The sequence below is a fragment of the Panthera uncia genome, chromosome C2, assembly GCF_023721935.1.
Source record: "Panthera uncia isolate 11264 chromosome C2, Puncia_PCG_1.0, whole genome shotgun sequence".
Lineage (NCBI taxonomy): Eukaryota > Metazoa > Chordata > Mammalia > Carnivora > Felidae > Panthera > Panthera uncia.
The window spans coordinates 81,594,224-81,613,982 of NC_064810.1; the positions used below are offsets into that span (position 1 = coordinate 81,594,224).

Genomic DNA, 19,759 nt, shown 5'->3' on the forward strand with positions numbered 1-19,759 from the left:
TATCACAGCTGGGTTTAGCAAACTCGTCTCTACCTCCAATTTGTTTTCTGATCTTGTGAAACTTTATGTATTATACAGATTCTGACTGTATGCGATTTATTACACTAACACTCATCATGTACTTTCAAACTCTTTTAAGTAATATCTACACCCAATGTGGGGCTTGAACTCACAACCCCAAGATCAAGAGTTGCATGCTCTACTGACTGAGCCAGCCAGGTGCTCCTCATCATGTACTTTCAAATGTAAAAAAGAATGATAGAAATGCCCAAATAAAAAAAAAATCTTCTGGAATTGAATTTAATAAGGTCAACCAATTTTTACTTTATGTGCTTCCTTCTGATCATCACAAACTGATCAATTTCTTGGTGTTTGTATATATGTGTGTACATAACCGTACTATCTATCTATATACACATGTATATACATACATACTAACCCAAAGCTTATGTGAACATCTCCTATCAAAAGAAAGCCTGTCAACTATGTGATGACACTATGAATATAATCTGTCACAATTTGGTTTATGAATCCCTTTTGATATTTTGATATACTAATTATACCCTAAAATTCTTTTTTATCAATGCTAACACCATTATTTATCAATAATCACTAAAGAAAGATAAATAGTTAAAGGATATTGAAATATCAGTTGGGTAATTTCAAAAATTGTTAATTTCATAGGATCCAAGCTAAGTTCTTGGTGGCCTACTTAGTTTTAAATCATGTAGAAAAATTAAATGATATTGGTATGAAGTCTATGTTTAGACAAAATTGTTTTCTAGAATTTCATTTCAAATTTAGTACAATAAACACATGGATATTAAAAATAAATGTAAGATGAAATACAAGTAAATAGTTAACACTTTTACAATAGACAAAAGTACTATGGATACAAGTTATCTTGAGAAGATTTTTTTTGTGTGAAGTGTCTGTATTATGGGCACAACCTTACAAATACACATGAAAATAACAAGTATCATTTGTATAATCCTTAGCATTTACAAAACACTTTTCTCATACATTATCTCATCTACTGCAAAGAATTTCTGAACTAAATAATTTCCATTATCTACAAAAGGTATATTGCAGAAGTAGATGTTTATTCTAAAATTCAAACAAGTGTCCCAATTATATGTACAATTGTCTTTCAACTAAAATGATAGAAAATTGTTTTCTGAATTGCTCTGATAATTATCTCAAAAAGGTACATATCATTTCAAATTATAATTTGAAAAATTAAAATTTCCTAAACATTTGTAAGATCTTTAGAGCTTTTCTCAGAATTCAGATTCCAGCTAAGCATTGAAGTTGATGCCGTATGATTTATTAGAAATCTCTGTATCATTCTAAGATGAGAAAACAAAAGTGGTTTATCAATGTTAGGTTTTTGATTACTAACTTGGTTTTCATAGAAATCTGGTGACACTATAGTCACATATTTGCATTATCTCTCCTGTGACAGGAGTATATAATTATGATGTGAGATGACAATAGTGCCTGGGAAGTTGAAATCCAGCAGGCTACCTGAAACATCCCTGGAACGTCCCTCAAATGTTGTAAATTATATCTGTTTACCCAGGAATAACACTAATCACTTTGCTACAGTTCCTGCCATTCCATTTGCCTTAGAAAAAAATTTTACATTCCTTTCTGAAAACTAGTAAGCTTATAAACTGGAGTTGAAAAATCTAGACAAAGGTAACTTGTTGAGAATGTTGACCAGTATTTTCCACAATGGGTACCAAATGAAAGATTTATCTTAAACTGCAAATAATGCTGCTAGTTTTTTGGATAGCTAATTTTAAAAGAAAAATGGACCCACTGATAGGTGGTCCCTGCTTTATCCTTCAAAGGCAACTTAACAGTGGAGACTCCAAGATTTTTACCTGTTCACAGGAAAGGAGGATAACCAGGGAAGAGGACCTCACCCAAAGCACCATACTAATGAAGTCAAACCCTACTGGGCTAGGGAGAAAATTTGTCCCCATTTTCTACAAAATAATCTTGCAATGTGGATTTCAACTCTTTTGCCGGGTTCAAGAAAAGGTGCTTCCTTAGAGGATTTGGAGATGATACATAAATACTTTGAGAGCCACAGTGGTCATTTTCCCCTTCAATGGTCTTATATAATTTTTTTCTTAGGAATAAACCTATAATTTTAATCCCCATTTTAGGGGCATTTGCATTTCTATCTCCTACCCAATGTTCTTCCAAAAATATGCTTAATACAAGACAACAATTCTAAGAAGTAAGTCATGATAATTCAGTACTTTATGATACTCAAATTGTTACTACATTTTTATCAATTACTGAAAAAACTTTCAATAAAATTAATCAGGTTGGATATACCTTTAGTGAAAAAGATTTTTGAAACTGATTTCCCCTCTTAGAATGCATTCTAAGCATTCTAAGCATTATGTGATCCAACCTAAACGAAGCCTAAGTCATGCAGTTTTCTATACATAATATGACAAAGAATATATAGGCTTGCAGATAAACATACATAAATGAAGAAACCATTCACAAATTCCTAAAAGTTATTCAGGCAGACATTATTTCTGACTCCACATAAGTTTCTTACAAATACTTACAAAGGTACACTCTCAAAACCCAAGCAATAACCACTATTACTTTCAAAAACAACAAAATTTTTTTCCCAATTACAGGAAAGGCTTTATTACAGTTTGAAAGGTTATTTTGGGGGGAAAGGCACCACAATTATTATCTTTACTTTTTTTGCGTACATGGCACAAAGGAGATATGTCAAGTTCCCACTCTGGAGTTTTTCAAACCTCTCATCTTGGATTGGTGTGGCTTCTTGGGTGAGGTATCCCGGCTTTAGAGCTTAAAGCATTTTTCATTGTATCTATGAATAGTCACACAGCCATGATAGGACACTGGCCTGGGCATTGCAGCTACCCCTGTGATGATACTTGTTGCAGGATCATAACAGAGAATAGTGTCTGTGGCTTCTCCATTTTCCCGTCTTCCACCCAGGATATATATTTTACCATTACACACAGACATACCACAGTTTTCCTGTTCAACCAAATACAAAAAAAAAAAAAAAAAAAAAAAAAAAAAAATTAATTCTTGAAGGTAAGGGATTTAGTAGCAAACTGAAAAATAAGACCTGCTTTAACAGACCAAAAAAAAAAGGACACATCAAATAAGCTCCCTTTTGCCCAACTCCTGCTCTATGTATGAGTGCCAGATAATTTTGCATGAATGAAATGTTAAGATATGTTATTGGTTGGGACCAAGATGTGGGAGGTGGAGTGGGGGCTAAGTGGACAGAGAGAAGGGTTTTAACTTAACAGTAGTTGAACAAAAATAGTTTTGAAGAACATGGCTTGCTTCTCCTATTACAGGAAGCTCTCTTATTGTAGAAAGTGGCTATTACGTGACCAAGGAGTAGGAACATTACTCCTCATACAGGATTACCCCCAAGTTGAATGAATGAATGAGAGAAAGAGTTATAAACAAATTAACAAAGCACTGTTATTAGGACTTTGGCTGGCACATAGAAATTTCCTAAATAATATTTTAACCTTGCACATAATGGGATTCTTAGCTAAATTTTACTCTTTTCTGTCAATAATATAATTACTCTAAAAAACAAATTATCATTGACCTAAAAAAAATTCCACAATTTTTCAAAGGATGTTCTTGACAAGAGTTAAAAAGCAAAATATGTTTAAAATAGCAACTTGTAGCTTTTAGGAATCATGCAGAGTCAAGAGGCACGGAAATAGTAAGGAACAGAAAGAGAAAAAGGTTGCATTAGGTCCCTTAGGTCTGCAAAACAAAGAGCTCATTTTTTTTTTTTTTTAGCTTTTTTGCTACTTAATATTCTAAGCATTTAAAAAACTAGTCTGACTCAAATAACTGTCTAACATGAAATTACAGCTGATTTTTCCTTTTTCACTGATTAGCGTCAAAAGGGTAGGCAAACAGATGGTTCAAAAATTACCTATTAATAACGTTTACAAATATACACTTAGAAGTACTGGTAGTAAGAATGGACTGAGGAGAAAAAATAATACCAGAAATATCATTATTTTTTGCTTCAAGAGATTTGATATAGAACACTTGATTTGGACTTCAATGATTTGTCTTTGTCATAATAGATTTAATACACTTCTTATCTAAATGTTTCTTCTTTGAAATTTCCAAAGTCAGATTATTCATTAATTAGAAAAAATGTGCCATGTTTGTCCCGTTGTTTTTTCATAGTTTTATCTCAATCATGTAGTTAAAAACATATTCATTGTATGTCCTGCATTATACTAGATGTTGGCAATTATCTTCCTAAGTTGTTATCATTTTATATGATATAGCTAAGTTCTGAATGAACAGTTCTTGGTGAAAATGCATTATACTTTAAAATATTCACTTAATAAGCCAATAAATATTAGCTTTGATTAAAACATTTACAAATTAGGGCATCTACTTGGCTCAGTTGGTAGAGCATGTGACTCTTGATCTCAGGATCATGAATTCAAGTCCCACATTGGGGGTAGAGTTTACTTAAAAAAAAAAAAAAAATTAGGGGCACGTGAGTGGCTCAGTCGGTTAAGTGTCTGACTTTGGCTCAGGTCACGATCTCGTGGTTGTAGGTTCGAGCCCCATGTCAGGCTCTGTGCTGACAGCTCGCAGCCTGGAGCCTGTTTTGGATTCTGTGTCTCCCTCTCACTCTCTGCCCCCCCCCCCCCCCCCCCGCAAATAAATAAACATAAAAAAAGTTTTTAAAAAATTTTAGAAATAAGTGTAAACACTTGTCACACAGGTGAATATGACCATAATATGGGTTCTTATATGGTAAGGCACACTCTTACTTCTGCAGAACTGGAGATTGTCCTTTCCAGTAGAGGCCACTGAGCTAGAGAAATGTGATTCATTTTACTTAAATGTGATACAAGAATGATAGAAGATTATATTACCTCTGTACTATGAAGCTTAAGATACTATTATGTCCCTTTCATCAGTTGAGGCAATGTTATTTTGAATACATTACTAATTAGAGACTATACCTCAATGTCAACAACTTAAGAAAAATGGTGTTATACTCAATCCCTATTCATTATATTTATAGTCTATATCTGTTAGGGATATTACATTTAAGACTCTTAAAATTAGGTCCTTTGTTACTTCACTGTCTCATTTTTTACTTATTCAGTAAATATTTACTGAGCACCAATTAATACAAGATACATTGGGAAAGAGAAAAAACAGTATTCTTAAGAAGATGGAATTCCGGTACAGAAATAAACATTGATACTCATAACAGAATATATGACTGCCATAATAGAGGTATAAGTGCAGTGACAGATCAGATCAGATTAATTCTGAACAGGGAAACTTCAGTTTGTTGTAACATGAAGTGGTCCTTGAAAGAAGAGTAGTGTTACAAGTAGAGAAGGTGGAGGGGCGCCTGGGTGGCTCAGTTGGTTGAGCGTCCGACTTCAGCTCGGGTCATGATCTCACAGTCTGTGAGTTCGAGCCCCGCGTTGGGCTCTGTGCTGACAGCTCAGAGCCTGGGGCCTGTTTCAGATTCTGTGTCTCCCTGTCTCTCTGACCCTCCCCCGTTCATGCTCTGTCTCTCTCTGTCTCAAAAATAAATAAACGTTAAAAAATTAAAAAAAAAAAAAAAAAAAAAAAAAAAACAAGTAGAGAAGGTATAAAAGGCATTAGAGCCTAAGAGGATAGCATGAACCAAGGCAAGAACATGTATGGTCTATATTGCAAATGCAAGTTAACAGATACTTAATGTAATTGGGATAAAGTTGCAGAAAGTGAAGCTAAAAAGGCAAGCAGGGCTCAGACAACAGAAGGTCTAGAATGAAGTGGGAAAACTTTTGGATTTTATTCAGTATGTTTCCAATCAGAGGAGGAATATAATAGGATTCGTTGGGAAATAATGGGTGGCAAAATGGGTTAAAGAAGACATTAAACGCTAATTAGAATATTACTGTTTTTGTTGAGGGAAGAACTAATAAGAACTTGAACAAAAGCAGGAACCACAGGAATGGAAAAGAATAGGAAAAACTCTGGGGACACAGAACCGATATGTTGGATTGATTCAATTTAGGAGAAAGTGGAGGAAAATCTAAGAGATAAGTCTCGGTGTGAAACAGTAGAAAAATATATATTAGTCTCTGCCTCCAGTTCCTGTCACAGAGCTCCTAAATCCCTTGGAATTTCCTGAGTGATAGGAATGTCTTTTGTTTTAAGGAGGTGACTATTGGCTGGTTCCTGGATGGGGACTGGTCACCAAAAAGATCATGCCATAATTAGAATCTTGAAACTTTCATCCCCACTCCCTGTTCTCTGGAGAGGGGACAGGGGCTAGAAATTAAATTAATAATTATATAATGAAGCCTCCACAAAAATTCCCAAAGTATAAGATTCGAACAGTTTCTGGATTGGGGAAGGGTGCACCTCAACCCCAGAACAGAAGCTCCTGTGTGCTTTGGACCCTTCTGGACCTTACCCTATGTGCTTCTTCATCTGGCTGTTCATCTGTATCATTTATAATATCCTTTAATATACAAAAAACCAAATAAACACAAGTGTTTCCCTGAGTTCTGCGAGCTGTTCTTACAAATTACCGAACCCAAGGAGGGGTTATGGGAATGTTAATTTATAGCCAGTGTGTCAAAAGTACTGGGGACAAGCTGGAGCTAGTGGTTGGCGTCTGAGGCAGTGGCAGTCTTGGGGACTGAGCTCTTAACTTGCAGAATCTGACTCTAACTCCAGGTAGATAGTGTTAGAACTGAAATGAATTGTAAGACACTCAGCTGGAGATGGAGAATTGGTTGGTGTGGCACATATCTGGTGCCAGATGTGCTGTGAGTGTGAGTAAGGAAGAAACAATTCTTTTATTCACTAGGTTGCCTGGAAACAGAAAAAGTAGGGTTGGGGAAGATGATGATGAATTCTGGTTTAAGTTTGAAGTCATAGAACATCATAAAAAATATCAAATAGGCAGTTGGAAATTTGAGTCTGGAGCACAAGAGAGAGGTTTTAATGATGATAAAGACTTGAAGTGTATCAGTACTGGGCAATAAATGTGATCCCTCAGGAACAGAGTAGAAACTGGGAAGAGGGAGGGGGAAAGAGGCTCAAGGAAAACTTATATTTAAGGGTTGGATAGAAAAAATAAGAGTATATGAATGAAACTGAGATTATTAGTAATGACCTCTGGCAGTATAACACCTTAGAGTGGTATAGGTAGAGCTAGACTTCCAGCATCAGAACCATCAAGCATTTTGGTGGTAGAAAGAGGGAGGTTGGAGCCATGAATCAAAGGCCGAGAGAAGGCTTTTGGGGAGGCAGAGGGTAGAGGTGGAGTAGGAGTACAGATAGGAGGAAGGAGACCTGAGCACAGCCATTTCTTTTATGATAAAAGCCACAGAAGGAAAGAAACCAGTTTGGGAACATTTGTTTTCTTCAAAATACCTAAGAAATAGGGATAAGGACTAGAGTAGATTCTGAAAAAGGTCAAGGGAAAAAAGTTACCAGCTCAAGTACAACAGCTGCTTCACCATGGGATGGTAAAAATTAAGCTATTTCAATAAAACAATTCTCTGGAAGGAGTTCAAAACGTCATACCATATGCTTAATGTGGAGTTTTAAAAGTTATGAAATAATTCAAGCACACATAAAATATATTAACAGTGAAATTACAGTATATTTATAATGGCCATGTACTTGGTCCCTCGTTGGTTGATTTTTCTTTTGGACTGTTTTATGTTATTACCTGTCGGCTGAATGTATTCTGTACATGCATCCAGTAATCTTCAACTGGATCATAACAGTATATTGCCTTGGTCAGCCCACCAGCAACATATATCAGGTTGTTTAAGGATACGGCTGTTATACACCGCTTGGCAATTGGGATAGCTGCACGAAGTAGCCAAGAATTGGTTTCTGGATCATAAGATTGAACCTAGTAATGAATAGAAATATTTAATTAAAACTTCTAAACAACAATGCAAATTTACTTAATAAAAAAGTCTACCGATACATAGAAACATGATTAAAAATCAAATCCTATTAATTAATTTACATTAATTAATTCACGTTAGTTCACAGAATTAAGAAAGGTTAGCTTGATAGGGAAATGTCTGAATTACAAAATTCTCAGATGCAAATTTATTACTATCAAGCAGAACAGAGTAACACACACAGAGATTATTTCCAGGATGACTGGCTAGGCTATCATGGTAAGTTTCTTTACTTATTTCCGTTAAAATTAACAGTTGGGGTGTCTGGGTGGCTCAGTTGCTTAAGCATCCAACTCTTGGTTTTGGCTCACAGTCTGTGAGATCTAGCCCCACGTTGGGGTCTGCACTGACAGTGTGGAGCCTGCTTGGGACTCTCTCTCTCTCTCTCTCTCTCTCTCTCTTTCTCTCTCTGCTCCTAACTGGCTCTTTTTCTCTCTCAAAATAAATAAATAAACATTAAAAAAAAAAAGAAAATTAACAGTATAGATTAAAAAAAATTGTGTCCTATAGGATAACTATGCCTCCATTTAAATACAATTTCTTTATACTTTTAGGAAGTCATTTCTTCAAAAGAACACAAGTAAATTTCAATTCAGTGTACTTTGAATTACCACAAATTCTGTATTACTGAATTCTACATATGTAACATTTGACCACATTATATTACAATTCAATTAAAAAAAAGAATTGATTGACAAAATTCAGTAAACAATTGCTAAAGGGATTAGGTATTAGACATTTGTTTCCAGAATAAAAACAGTATTTTCTGAGGTGTGAGGATGGCACATGTTCTTTTATCCCAGGAATCCAATGGACTGCAGCAACTTGGAGCTGTCCTCCATTTACGTTACAGAGGTTTCCTTTCCTCCTTTTTGTTCTAAAAAATACTTTTAAAGTACGCAGAAGATGACCCAGTTGGAAGCAGCATAGCTACTGTATCTTACCTACTCTGCTAATTCACTTCCCAACTGTGTTTTGTGTGAATAATTTTTTGATTCTGTAGACTACTGCAGTTAAGAGGTTTAAAACAATTTATTTAGTCTAAGGTCCAAACTCTGAAATTAGTCTTATTTCAAAAAAATTAGATAAAGCTTTTTACGAAAATTGTTAGATATATTAGGATTTCACTTCAGTAACTTGAAACTCAATGTTTTCCTCCAAAAGGATAAAGTACCAATTTTTAAAAGGTTCCTCACAATAAGGGACCTAGCTCTCTATTTGACAAGCCTTATGTAGTTTTCTTCTTATATACATCATTGGTAATTTCTATAAGACAACATGGCTTACCTTATCAGAACAAGTATTATCATCAGGTCCTCCACCAATCACAAACAATTTGCCTACACAACTAGTCACGGCAGGAGAACTCACTGCTTCCTTAAGGGGAGCAACTTCAGTCCATCGATTTGAAAAGGAATCATAACATTCCACGCTGCTAAGTCTGTTTTGCCCATCATAGCCTCCAACAACATATACCTAATATGCAAAATACATGGAAAAACCTTAATTGTCAAAAATCTGCATTTTTAAGTAGATGACTAAGAAATTAAGGGATCTGTCTTTAAAAAGCCCTTGATAACTGTAATTGCAATATATTTAGCTCAGTTTCTGAAACTTTATTGGCACCCTCTTACCACCACCAATGATACTTTTCAGATGTTTTTTCATAATAGCCCCCTCCAATGAAGTTTTAATACCACAGATATATTGTATATCCATTTATGTACTGTATATATATATCTGTGCTTTATATGAAAGAGTACAATTCTTTTCACCCCTAAGAACTGATCTTCACCCCCTTAAGGGTGATACTGCTCATGTTGAGAATTACATGATTGCTTAAATACTCACACTCATGGATAATGAAAATATTTGATTCTTATGAAATAATAAACCTATAAAACTAAAATATTAGGCAAGGATTACTAGACTGTGAGATTACTGAAGGCAGGGTCTATCTTGTTCTTCATTTTAGTACCTACTGTGCCTAGCAAAGTACCTGAGACATAATGAACTCTATACTATACATTTCAATAGGTTTCACAAATATGAGGAAGGTAGGCAGAGTGATATCTTTGCGACAGGTGAACTAATCAACAAGCTATTTATTAAATGATCTATATGCAGAATAACCCATTAAGAATCATGAGATACACAAGAAACTTTTAACCTAAAGATGTTCTCCAGTTTAACATCCACAATTCCTTTAATGAACAGTCATTATCAACTCTTCCCTCCATATCTAAATAACTAGTAAGTCCCACTAAGTCTTCTTTCACAGCATCTCACATCTGTCTTTTCCTTTTGTTACCAATTGCCACTATCCTAAGTCAGGGTCCATATCATTTTATACTTCTCAATTAATCTCCTGGTCTACACTCTTGTGCTCCCTCAACCACAGATTAATCTTCCTAAAATACCTCATCAATTCCTTTTAGTAGTTCAACAATAGATGCCTAAGGGTCAAGGCCAAACTTTATACACTGACATTCCAGTCTGCCCACAATTTATCTTTCTGTGCTCCTCCAAATTTCCAGAGCAGCCAATGCTATTTCGTATTTCAATCTTGCACTTCTCACATTATGTTAAAATGATCTCTTGGTGGGTTTGTTCTCCCAACACCATGATGTCCAGAGAAGTTAAGTAATTTACTCAAGGTCACCCAGCTGGAAAGGGTATGGCAACTGTGGCAAAATGTAGCAATTAAAGGCGTGGCTTTGAAGTCAAGAGAGGCAGGGTTCACATCTAGCATTGCCATGAAATGTAAACCTTGGGCAGTTTACCTACCCTCTGAGACTCAGTTTTAATTTCCTCAATTTAAAAATGTAGACAGTAATAATACCTATCACATATATAATTTTGAGCATTAAACTTTAATATCATTCCCCTACATGCATAAATTAATAATATATGTTGTGAGCATCAAGATGAAAGGCCTCTAGATTAAGAAAATCTGAGTTTTGTTTTGCCCCTGCTTTATCACTTTCTGTGTAACCTTGGGCAAGTGACTTGATCACTCTGAATTAGGTTTCTTTATAAACTGAAAAAGTGACATGAAATATTCTCTAAGATTCCTTCCTATTTAGATTCTATATTCTAAATCATCCTTACTATCCTACCTTAATAGTGACAATTTATAAATTTAAATAATTTTATAGGCTTGAATTCAGTTTATACTGTAAGTTTTTTGGACAACAGTTTCTATGAGTTGAATATATGCTATGTAAGAAAGACTCCTTTCATTTCTTGACTTACTGCTTCTAAGATTTAGGTAACTTCAAGTCAAGTATACTAACATTGGTCAAATAAATTATTGCTTTCCAATCCATACATGATATTTGAGACATCAATCATTTTCATTTGCCTTTGTGCTTCCAGGCTAAATAAGTACAATTTTTTTTAGTTAGATCTCTTCTCTTTCCACCCCCTTGAATATTTTGGCTGCCCCTTTTCAGTAATATTTTATCATTCTTTTTTTTTTTTTTTTTTTATTTATTTTTGGGACAGAGAGAGACAGAGCATGAATGGGGGAGGGGCAGAGAGAGAGGGAGACACAGAATCGGAAACAGGCTCCAGGCTCCGAGCCATCAGTCCAGAGCCTGACGCGGGGCTCGAACTCACGGACCGCGAGATCGTGACCTGGCTGAAGTCGGACGCTTAACCGACTGCGCCACCCAGGCGCCCCAATATTTTATCATTCTTGACGCATGACTACCAAAACCAATACAGTAAGTACTGGAGTGCCTGGGTGGCTCTGATGATCTGAGCATGAGTTCGAGTCCCGCATCAGGCTGCTGCTATCAGCACAGAGCCTGCTTCAGATCCTCTGTCTCCCTCTCTCTCTGCCCCTCTCCCATGTTCTCTCTCTCAAAAATAAATAAACATTAAAAAAATAATATAGTAGGTACTAACAAACTAGTGATTTTGGAAAATATTTAAATAGAATTAATATTTTATTTCCATTACATCTATTTCAAGATCTTCAATGTTTCATTGACTGTCAATAGCAGCAGCACAACAGATCAATATCCTTAGGAATAAACAGTAGCTTTCAAAATGTGCTTTGAGAAACTCTAGTATTGTACAGTATATAAATTTCAAGAATCCTCCATGGGGAAATAGGGGGAGGGCACGAGGGCTGATGAGAGGCTGAATGGGAAGGGTTCCTGCACCATCTCAGTTTCAATTAGAGCAGTTCTGTTTTCTCATTGGTGGCTCTAAAATGTCTCCATAGGAGGACCTAAGAGGCAGCAATCTTTTTAGAAGGGGGCTTCAGGGAACCAGTCAAAACATGAGTAACGGGGCGCCTGGGTAGCTTGGTCAGTTAAGCATCTGACTCTTAGTTTTAGCTCAGGTCACAGTCTCATAGTTATGGGATCGAGCCCTGTGTTGGATGCTGCACTGGGTGCTTGGGATTCTCTCTCTCTCTCCCTCTGCCCCTCTCCTCGGCCCATGCTCTCTCTTTCTATAAAAAAACAAAACAAAACAAAAAACAAAAAGAACCCCACAAAACCCAAAAAAACCCGTGTAAGCAAGTATGCTGCTTTTGCTCAGATTGCTCGTTAATTTGAGGTAGCTTTGGAGGAGCTGACAGAGATGGAGGTAGTGAAAAGCTAAAGAGCCCTTGGTATACTGCTGTATTTTTATCTGTTCTGTCTAATGGTTTTTATGTTAGATTTAACTTTAAAAAGAGGGTGTAGGCTCAGTCGGTTCAGTGTCCTTACTTTGGCTCCGGTCACGATCTCACAGTTTGTGAATTCAAGCCCCACATTGGGCTCGCTGCTGTCAGTGTGGAGCCCACTTTGGATCCTTTGTCCCCCTCTCTGTACTTCCCCGACTTGCACTCTCAAAAATAAATAAAAGCCTCTGTGCTGACAACTCAGAGCCAGGAGCCTGTTTCAGATTCTGTGTCTCCATCTCTCTCTGACCCTCCCCTGTTCATGCTCTGTCTCTGTCTCAAAAATAAATAAACGTTAAAAAAATTAAAAAATAAAAAATAAAAATAAATAAATAAATAACGTTAAAAAAAAAAGAGGATGTAACTGGTTTAAAAAAGTTTGGAAACCACTAGTCTATAAGTGTTTCTCAAGTTCCTAAGGACAAAGAAGATAAATTATATACTTTTACTTTTTTTAATGCTTATTTATTTTTGAGAGAGACAGAGAGAGGGAGAGACAGAGTGTGAATGGGGGAAGGGCAGAGAGTGAGGGAGACACAGACTCCGAAGCAGGTTCCAGGCTGTCAGCACAGAGCCCAACACAGGGCTTGAATTCTCAAACTGCTTCAAGATCATGACCTAAGCTGAAGTCAGATGCTTAACCGACTGAGCCACCCAGGCGCCCCCAAATTATATATTTTTAAATATGTATTAGCTACAGTCAATAATCAGTTTTCTTTAAAATATGTTGCTGAATTTATCTTAACACTTACTTTAAACTTTTGTCCCTAACTTGTGTAAAGAAAAAAGATAAAATAACATCACTCTAGATAAATGTATCTCCTCCTGACTGCCAGTCAGCAAAGGAAAATGATTGCTTGGATTAGACATTGGCCTGTTTTTGTACTTGATGTAACTCCTTTATTTTCCAATGCTTCTTAGGCATTCAGACTCCAATGGAACATAAAAAGAGAAATGTGCTTCACTGCCACAAATTCCAAATTGGGAAAACAAAATATCCATTCAAAAGTACAATGTCAAATTGTTTGTATCTGCAGTTTATCTACTGAGGTTAGAAATGGAAGGAAATACAATTTGAATCCAAAATACCCAGAGAGTGAGTAAAATGAAAGATTCAGCTGTGGTATTTATTTTGGAAATGTACCAGCAATAGTAATAAAAAGTGGTTTCTTACTTTACCAAGGAGGACAGCCATTTTGTGACGCCATCTGCCTTTATTTAGAGAAGCAACTCTGATCCAAATATTTAACTGTGAGTTATAAATCCACACATCACGACCATTGATTCTTCCACCTTTAAATGCAAAACAATGTACACACAATAATATATATATCACTAAGGGACTATGCTCAAGGCATAGATAATTAAAACATAGGATTTATTCAGTCTAAGAATTTGTGAATTCAGATCAATAAATGAAAGACCCTCTTAAAGTTTAATGGAAATAGTTCCACAGAGCAGATTTAAACTTGGCTGATTATCTTGAAAAATAATAATTATAGGCCCCAAATAATAAAATGCAGAATATGAATTTTACAAATGTATGAGACTATTAATTTGAATCAGACATCAGAAGCACCCAAACAGAATTATTTAAAAAAAGTTTTTTTAAATCATCCATTTTTTCAAATGTATACTATTGTACAAAATAAAGTATGTATTGTTACATTGTCCAACAGGTAGTAATATAGTAATCTGCAAAGCTGGTAAAATTATTAACCATGAACAGACTTAGGACCATTGATACAGTAGTTATACTTTGTATACGTCTGTCATTTTACTGTCTCTGATTTTAGATGTAACATCACATAAACGAAGTTAAGAATTTTGGGGCACCAGGGTGGCTCAGTTGGTTGAGCTTTTGACTTCAGCACGTGATCACGAGATCAGGTCACGATCTCACAGTTTGTGAGTTTGAGCCCAGTATCTGGCCCTGCTGTGACAGCTCAGAGCCTGGAGCCTGCTTTGGATTCTGTGCATCCCTCTCTTTCTGCCCCTCCCCCGCTTGCACTCTGTCTCTCAAAAACAGACGTTAAAAAGAAATTAAAAAAAAAAAAAAGAAGTTAAGAATTTTAAGGAAAATCATGTTTCATAAACTTTGGGAGAATTTCAGAAAAGCTGGGTGGATTGGAGATGCTTAATTATATGGGTATTTTTCACTTTGCATACTTTACTGTGTTCCCTAAAACAAAGTTAACAGGTAAAAGTTAAGAAAAATTATACTATATTCTATATGCATTTGATAACATTTAAAATATGATGATTACAAGCATTTTTCTAGTGGATCTCTTATAAATCACTCTAGATCATCTTGAGCTCGTTTTTAAGCGCAAAAAGTCACTCTTGGTTTTATTTGTTGTATAAACTGATCTGCCTAAAGTGGGCATATTCACTTTCACTGTTTGTTTGTTTGTTTGTTTGTTTTTTTGAGACAGTACTATTCTTTAAAACAGCCAAGCTATGTTCAAATTAAAAGTTGCTACAGTAATAATTCTTTACCTGAAACAAGAATGTCATTCCTTAGAGCACAGACCGCATACTCTGATTTGGTAAATTCTGGAAGCTTAGCCAAAGACTTCCATTCTCCTGTCACAGGATCATAACACTCAGTGTATGGAAGATTAAATCCTCCAACCCGTTCACAGCCTCCAACGACAACAATCACCTCAGAATAGCCAGTTGACCTAAAATAATTATTATAGGAATGTTTAAATAATAAAATACATGCAAGATCATTGGAAACTCTAAAGACATACCATTATCACTAAGAAAGCAGAACACGATTATAAAGTGAACAGTTTATTCTCTGAGCATGTGCCAAATAATACAGGCTGCCAATGACTTACTTTGAGAACATTTATAAGGGATTTAGTGACATCATTTTCCACAGAAAATTTCTATGGGTACTTTTTTCTATGAGTTTTGCCTCAAAAATTGTAAAGCAGTCTAAAGATCCTACCTAACTCAACTGGAATCCTGGTATTAATAAGGATGATTTTCAAATGTAGTTTTGTAGCAATTCAGATGTGTATAATCATACCAAGGTAAGATAATGTAGACAAATGGTGCTTTTTCATCAGACTGCTAGTTCTAAAAAAACGAATTCATAGTATAAGTACCCTTTAAAGGAGTATGTGTACTTATTCAGAAGTTATTTTTTATAATAATCTTTTAAAGTTAAGTAATTAAAGTAATCCAAAGCAAAACACTGAGCAGTCACTAAAAGAGTTTATAACAAAGAATGTTAATGGAAAAATGCAAGACAAAAATTATACAGAAGGTCTCATCAATACTATGTAAAAAATGTATCTGGAAAGAATATACCAAAGTGCTAACGATAGTTATCTCTGGATAGTGTGGCTTCCTTCTATCAACACAAATTTTCAAGATGATAATGAGCACGGAGAATTTTTAGAGTGGAAAAAAAAAATATTTAGAGCACTAAGAGAATCCTAAGGTTTATGTTAGTCACAGGATTCTTTTGTTTTGTAGTTTAAATTTAAGTTAGATACAGGAAAAACTAAAAACTTATCTAAGTTTTTTGTTGTTGTTGTTGTTCATAAGGATCAATAGATAGTTTGGAATTTGAAAGTTATTTGGCTTTTATATTTTTTCACAAATATAACTGAAATGAAAAATGCACCTACGTTTTATGGTTGTTATAATTTTAAGTCTCATGAAGCAAAATGCTAACAATCCCTCTTCTATTAACTTAAATATGGAGGGAAGATAGACCACATCAGAACACTGATTTGTAGTTTTAGTCATTACACTAAAGTTACACAATTACACTAGAAAAAAACAAAATTAAGCAATACTGGTATGTTCCTCTAACAGAAATACTCTATTCTAGCTACATTTACTCATAGCTTTTCCAGCTAATAATCATTCTCCTGTTCCATGTCAGCCATATTTTTCCATTATAAAATCAGAAAAATATATTGTAGAAAAGAATCTTGTTCATAGATGGAATAAAAATTACTTTTAGGAACCCAGCAAATCATATAACCCTAATCTAGTACATAGTAAAATATTATTGGAAAGATGGAAATATTATCAATACTATTTTCCAAATAATTCCAAAATGAGACTATTAAAGTATTCCAAAATGAGTAATTCCAACACAAAACTATTAAAAGTAAAGAGAATAACACCAGATACGTAGTATAACTATTAACTTCTTTCTTTCCATAAAAGTATCATTTCCCAAAATTACACTTAAAATACCTCTAAAACAAATCCATGTGATATTCCTCAAAGCCTTATTTATTTTTATTTATTTTTTTTAAATTTTTTTTTAACGTTTATTTATTTTTGAGACAGAGAGAGACAGAACATGAACAGGGGAGGGTCAGAGAGAGAGGGAGACACAGAATCTGAAACAGGCTCCAGGCTCTGAGCAGTCAGCACAGAGCCCGACGTGGGGCTCGAACTCACATACCGCAAGATCGTGACCTGAGCCAAAGTCGGACGCTTAACCGACTGAGCCACCCAGGCGCCCCAAAGCCTTATTTATTGATTGATCAAAACAAAAGTTGCTAAATACTGTCATTGGGGTCCAACCACTCCCAATTATTTTAATGTAAAATCAATACAACTATTATTATATTATAGAATTGTGCTTTACACTTTTCCTATAACATTTTATTTGTTTTATAGTTTCTCTTTGCTTAATGTTGCTTGCCTTTTTCAAGACTTCTTCGCCTAATAAACATATATTGTATGTTTTTGTACCTTGGGACAAGAGAAAAGAGCACAAAAAGCTAATGGTCAAAACAATTAGTCCCACTAAAAAAAAAAAAAAAACAAAACACAAAAAAACAATTAGTCCCACTAAATAAAGGATCATTTTGGGTGTACTGGAATGTGTTTTTATTTGAAAGGATCAATAAACTAGTAATTTTGCCTGTATGGAAGGTCTTATTTGCAACCAAATGGCTTTTAACTTAGAGACAGGTCTAGTGTTCTCATTATAGAGACTGTTAACCCAATAGAAGTTATTTTTATTTCTTGAGCTTGGAAAACTTTTATCTATGGTGGGGAGATGATAGCCTTAATGGAAATAAGTTACTCCAGCTGATGATGGCAACTAGAACAAAAAGGCATTCAAGATGATACTATAGGATGAATCTATATTCCGAGATTCAAAAATATCTGAAAACTGCTCCACCAAACAAAATAATTAACTAAAATAGAGATATGAGACTACATGGTTCTTTAGTCCATAAGGTATGACACTTACTAAACTCAATGTATTAATATATCTAAAAAAAACCCTACATATCAAAAGAGGGGTTTGGTCAGTTATAGAAGCAACAAGTAAATGAATGAAAAAGTATAATAATCACAGAGGCAAACATTTCCTGTGCTCATTCAAGTTACTTCTAAGGGAAAAAGAATCTTAGGTTAGCTAACTTGAACATTACTGGTTCTTTGGTAAGAATATTTTTGTGGTTGTGGAGACTTGCTCAAGCTATACTAGCTGAGAGGATTCTGATTCTAAAGATCTACTAACTCCCTTTGTTTGGATTCCATGCTTGCCCAAACAGCCTTTGAAAACCTTCCCACTTAGTGACCTGTCCATAGTAAGAGAATACTCTAAACAGACTGACTTAAAGATCTATATGTGCTGATATAGAATAATCTCCAAGATACTTATAAGTGATAAAAACAAGGTGCAGAGTGGAGTGTATAAAAAAAAAGTAGGCAGGTATGTGCGCATATATTCACATGCCCACTTCTATATGCAAAGTATATTTCTAAAGAGTTCAAAAAACTGGCAACAGGTATCCTTTGGGGAGAATTGATATATCAAGGGTCAGGTAGAGGGAGACTTACATGTATACTTTTATGTAAAAATGTTTGAGTTAAAAATAAAGAAACTAACATGGAGAAAAATGGTAAACTATGCATACTATAGTATAACAGATTATTATTCTTAAGACGGAGTGGAAAAAATTGAAAACACTGAATTTTAAAATACTCTTTTTTTTTTTTTTTTCTGTGAGAGAGAGAGAGAGAGAGAGAGAGCACAAGTGGGGGAGAGAGGCAGAGAGTGAGAAAGAGAGATAAACTCCATGCTCAGCATGGTGCCTGATGCAGGGCCCGATCCCACTACCCTGGGATCATGACCTGAGCCAAAATCAAGAGTTGGATGCCCAACCGACTGAGCCACCCAGATGTCCCGAAAATACTATTTCTTAAAAACAAACAAACAAACAAATTAAAAGATTTATGTATTTATTTTGAGAGAGACAGAGATAGTGAGAGTGGGGGAGGGGCAGAGAGAGAGGAAGAGAGAGAATCCCAAACAGACTCCACCCTCAGCACAGAGCTGGATGTGGGGCCAATCTCATGACTGTGAGACCATGACCTATGCCAAAATCAAGAGTTGGCTGCTTAACCGACTGAGCTACCCAGGCACCACCACCCCCTGCCCAAAATCTTAATCATATCTTTGTCTACTCATTGGTTTCCAACAGGAACTTGAACCTTGTCTTCCTTATGCACATAATTTTCATTATATAGTTAACTGATTATTAGGCAAGATAGACAATTATTAGAAAAATACTTAAAACTGATTCCAAACTCAAAATGATAAGCTTATTAAATCTTAGCTATCTCTATTCTTCAATGGAATGTGACAAAGAGCATCAAATTTTTCCATAGACATGAACAAACTATGCTTAAAATAAACCACATTAAGCATTTCTGTCTCTCAAACAATATTTCCTATTCTGTAAAAGTATAGCACAAATTTGTAATGCATTTTTATTATTCATAAAACAAGTAAAAACTTTTATTGTGTATTTTTGTGTCAAATACGAGCGTATACACTTTTCATATGGTATTTCCAATCCTCGCAATATTACAAAGTGGCATTAGGCTTATTTTAGACAAGAGGAAACTGATAGAGAAGTGAAAATGCTTTGCCTAAAGTCATGGAATTAACTGTTCGTACACAGCCAGATCTTAGACTAAGCCTGATTCTGAAGCCAGTATTCTGAACACATAATGATGCTTGCACTTGTTTATTAAAAAACAGTATTATGTATTATTAGTACAGAGA

At 35.1% G+C, this 19,759-nt stretch overlaps 1 protein-coding gene across 7 annotated transcripts in view; it reads right to left on the bottom strand.

The window, feature by feature from the left end:
• Positions 1–2,663: 2,663 nt before the first annotated feature.
• KLHL24 (kelch like family member 24) overlaps positions 2,664–19,759 on the bottom strand; it is a 38,877-nt gene continuing 21,781 nt past the window's right edge. For all 7 annotated transcript variants that reach the window (XM_049628504.1, XM_049628500.1, XM_049628501.1 and 4 more), the window contains 5 exons: positions 15,190–15,374; positions 13,865–13,983; positions 9,300–9,488; positions 7,766–7,954; positions 2,664–3,042 (listed from right to left, as the gene is read on the bottom strand). In XM_049628504.1, coding sequence (XP_049484461.1) covers positions 2,842–3,042; positions 7,766–7,954; positions 9,300–9,488; positions 13,865–13,983; positions 15,190–15,374 — 883 coding nt within the window. In that variant the 3' untranslated portion in view covers positions 2,664–2,841. The remainder of the gene's footprint in view (positions 3,043–7,765; positions 7,955–9,299; positions 9,489–13,864; positions 13,984–15,189; positions 15,375–19,759) is intronic.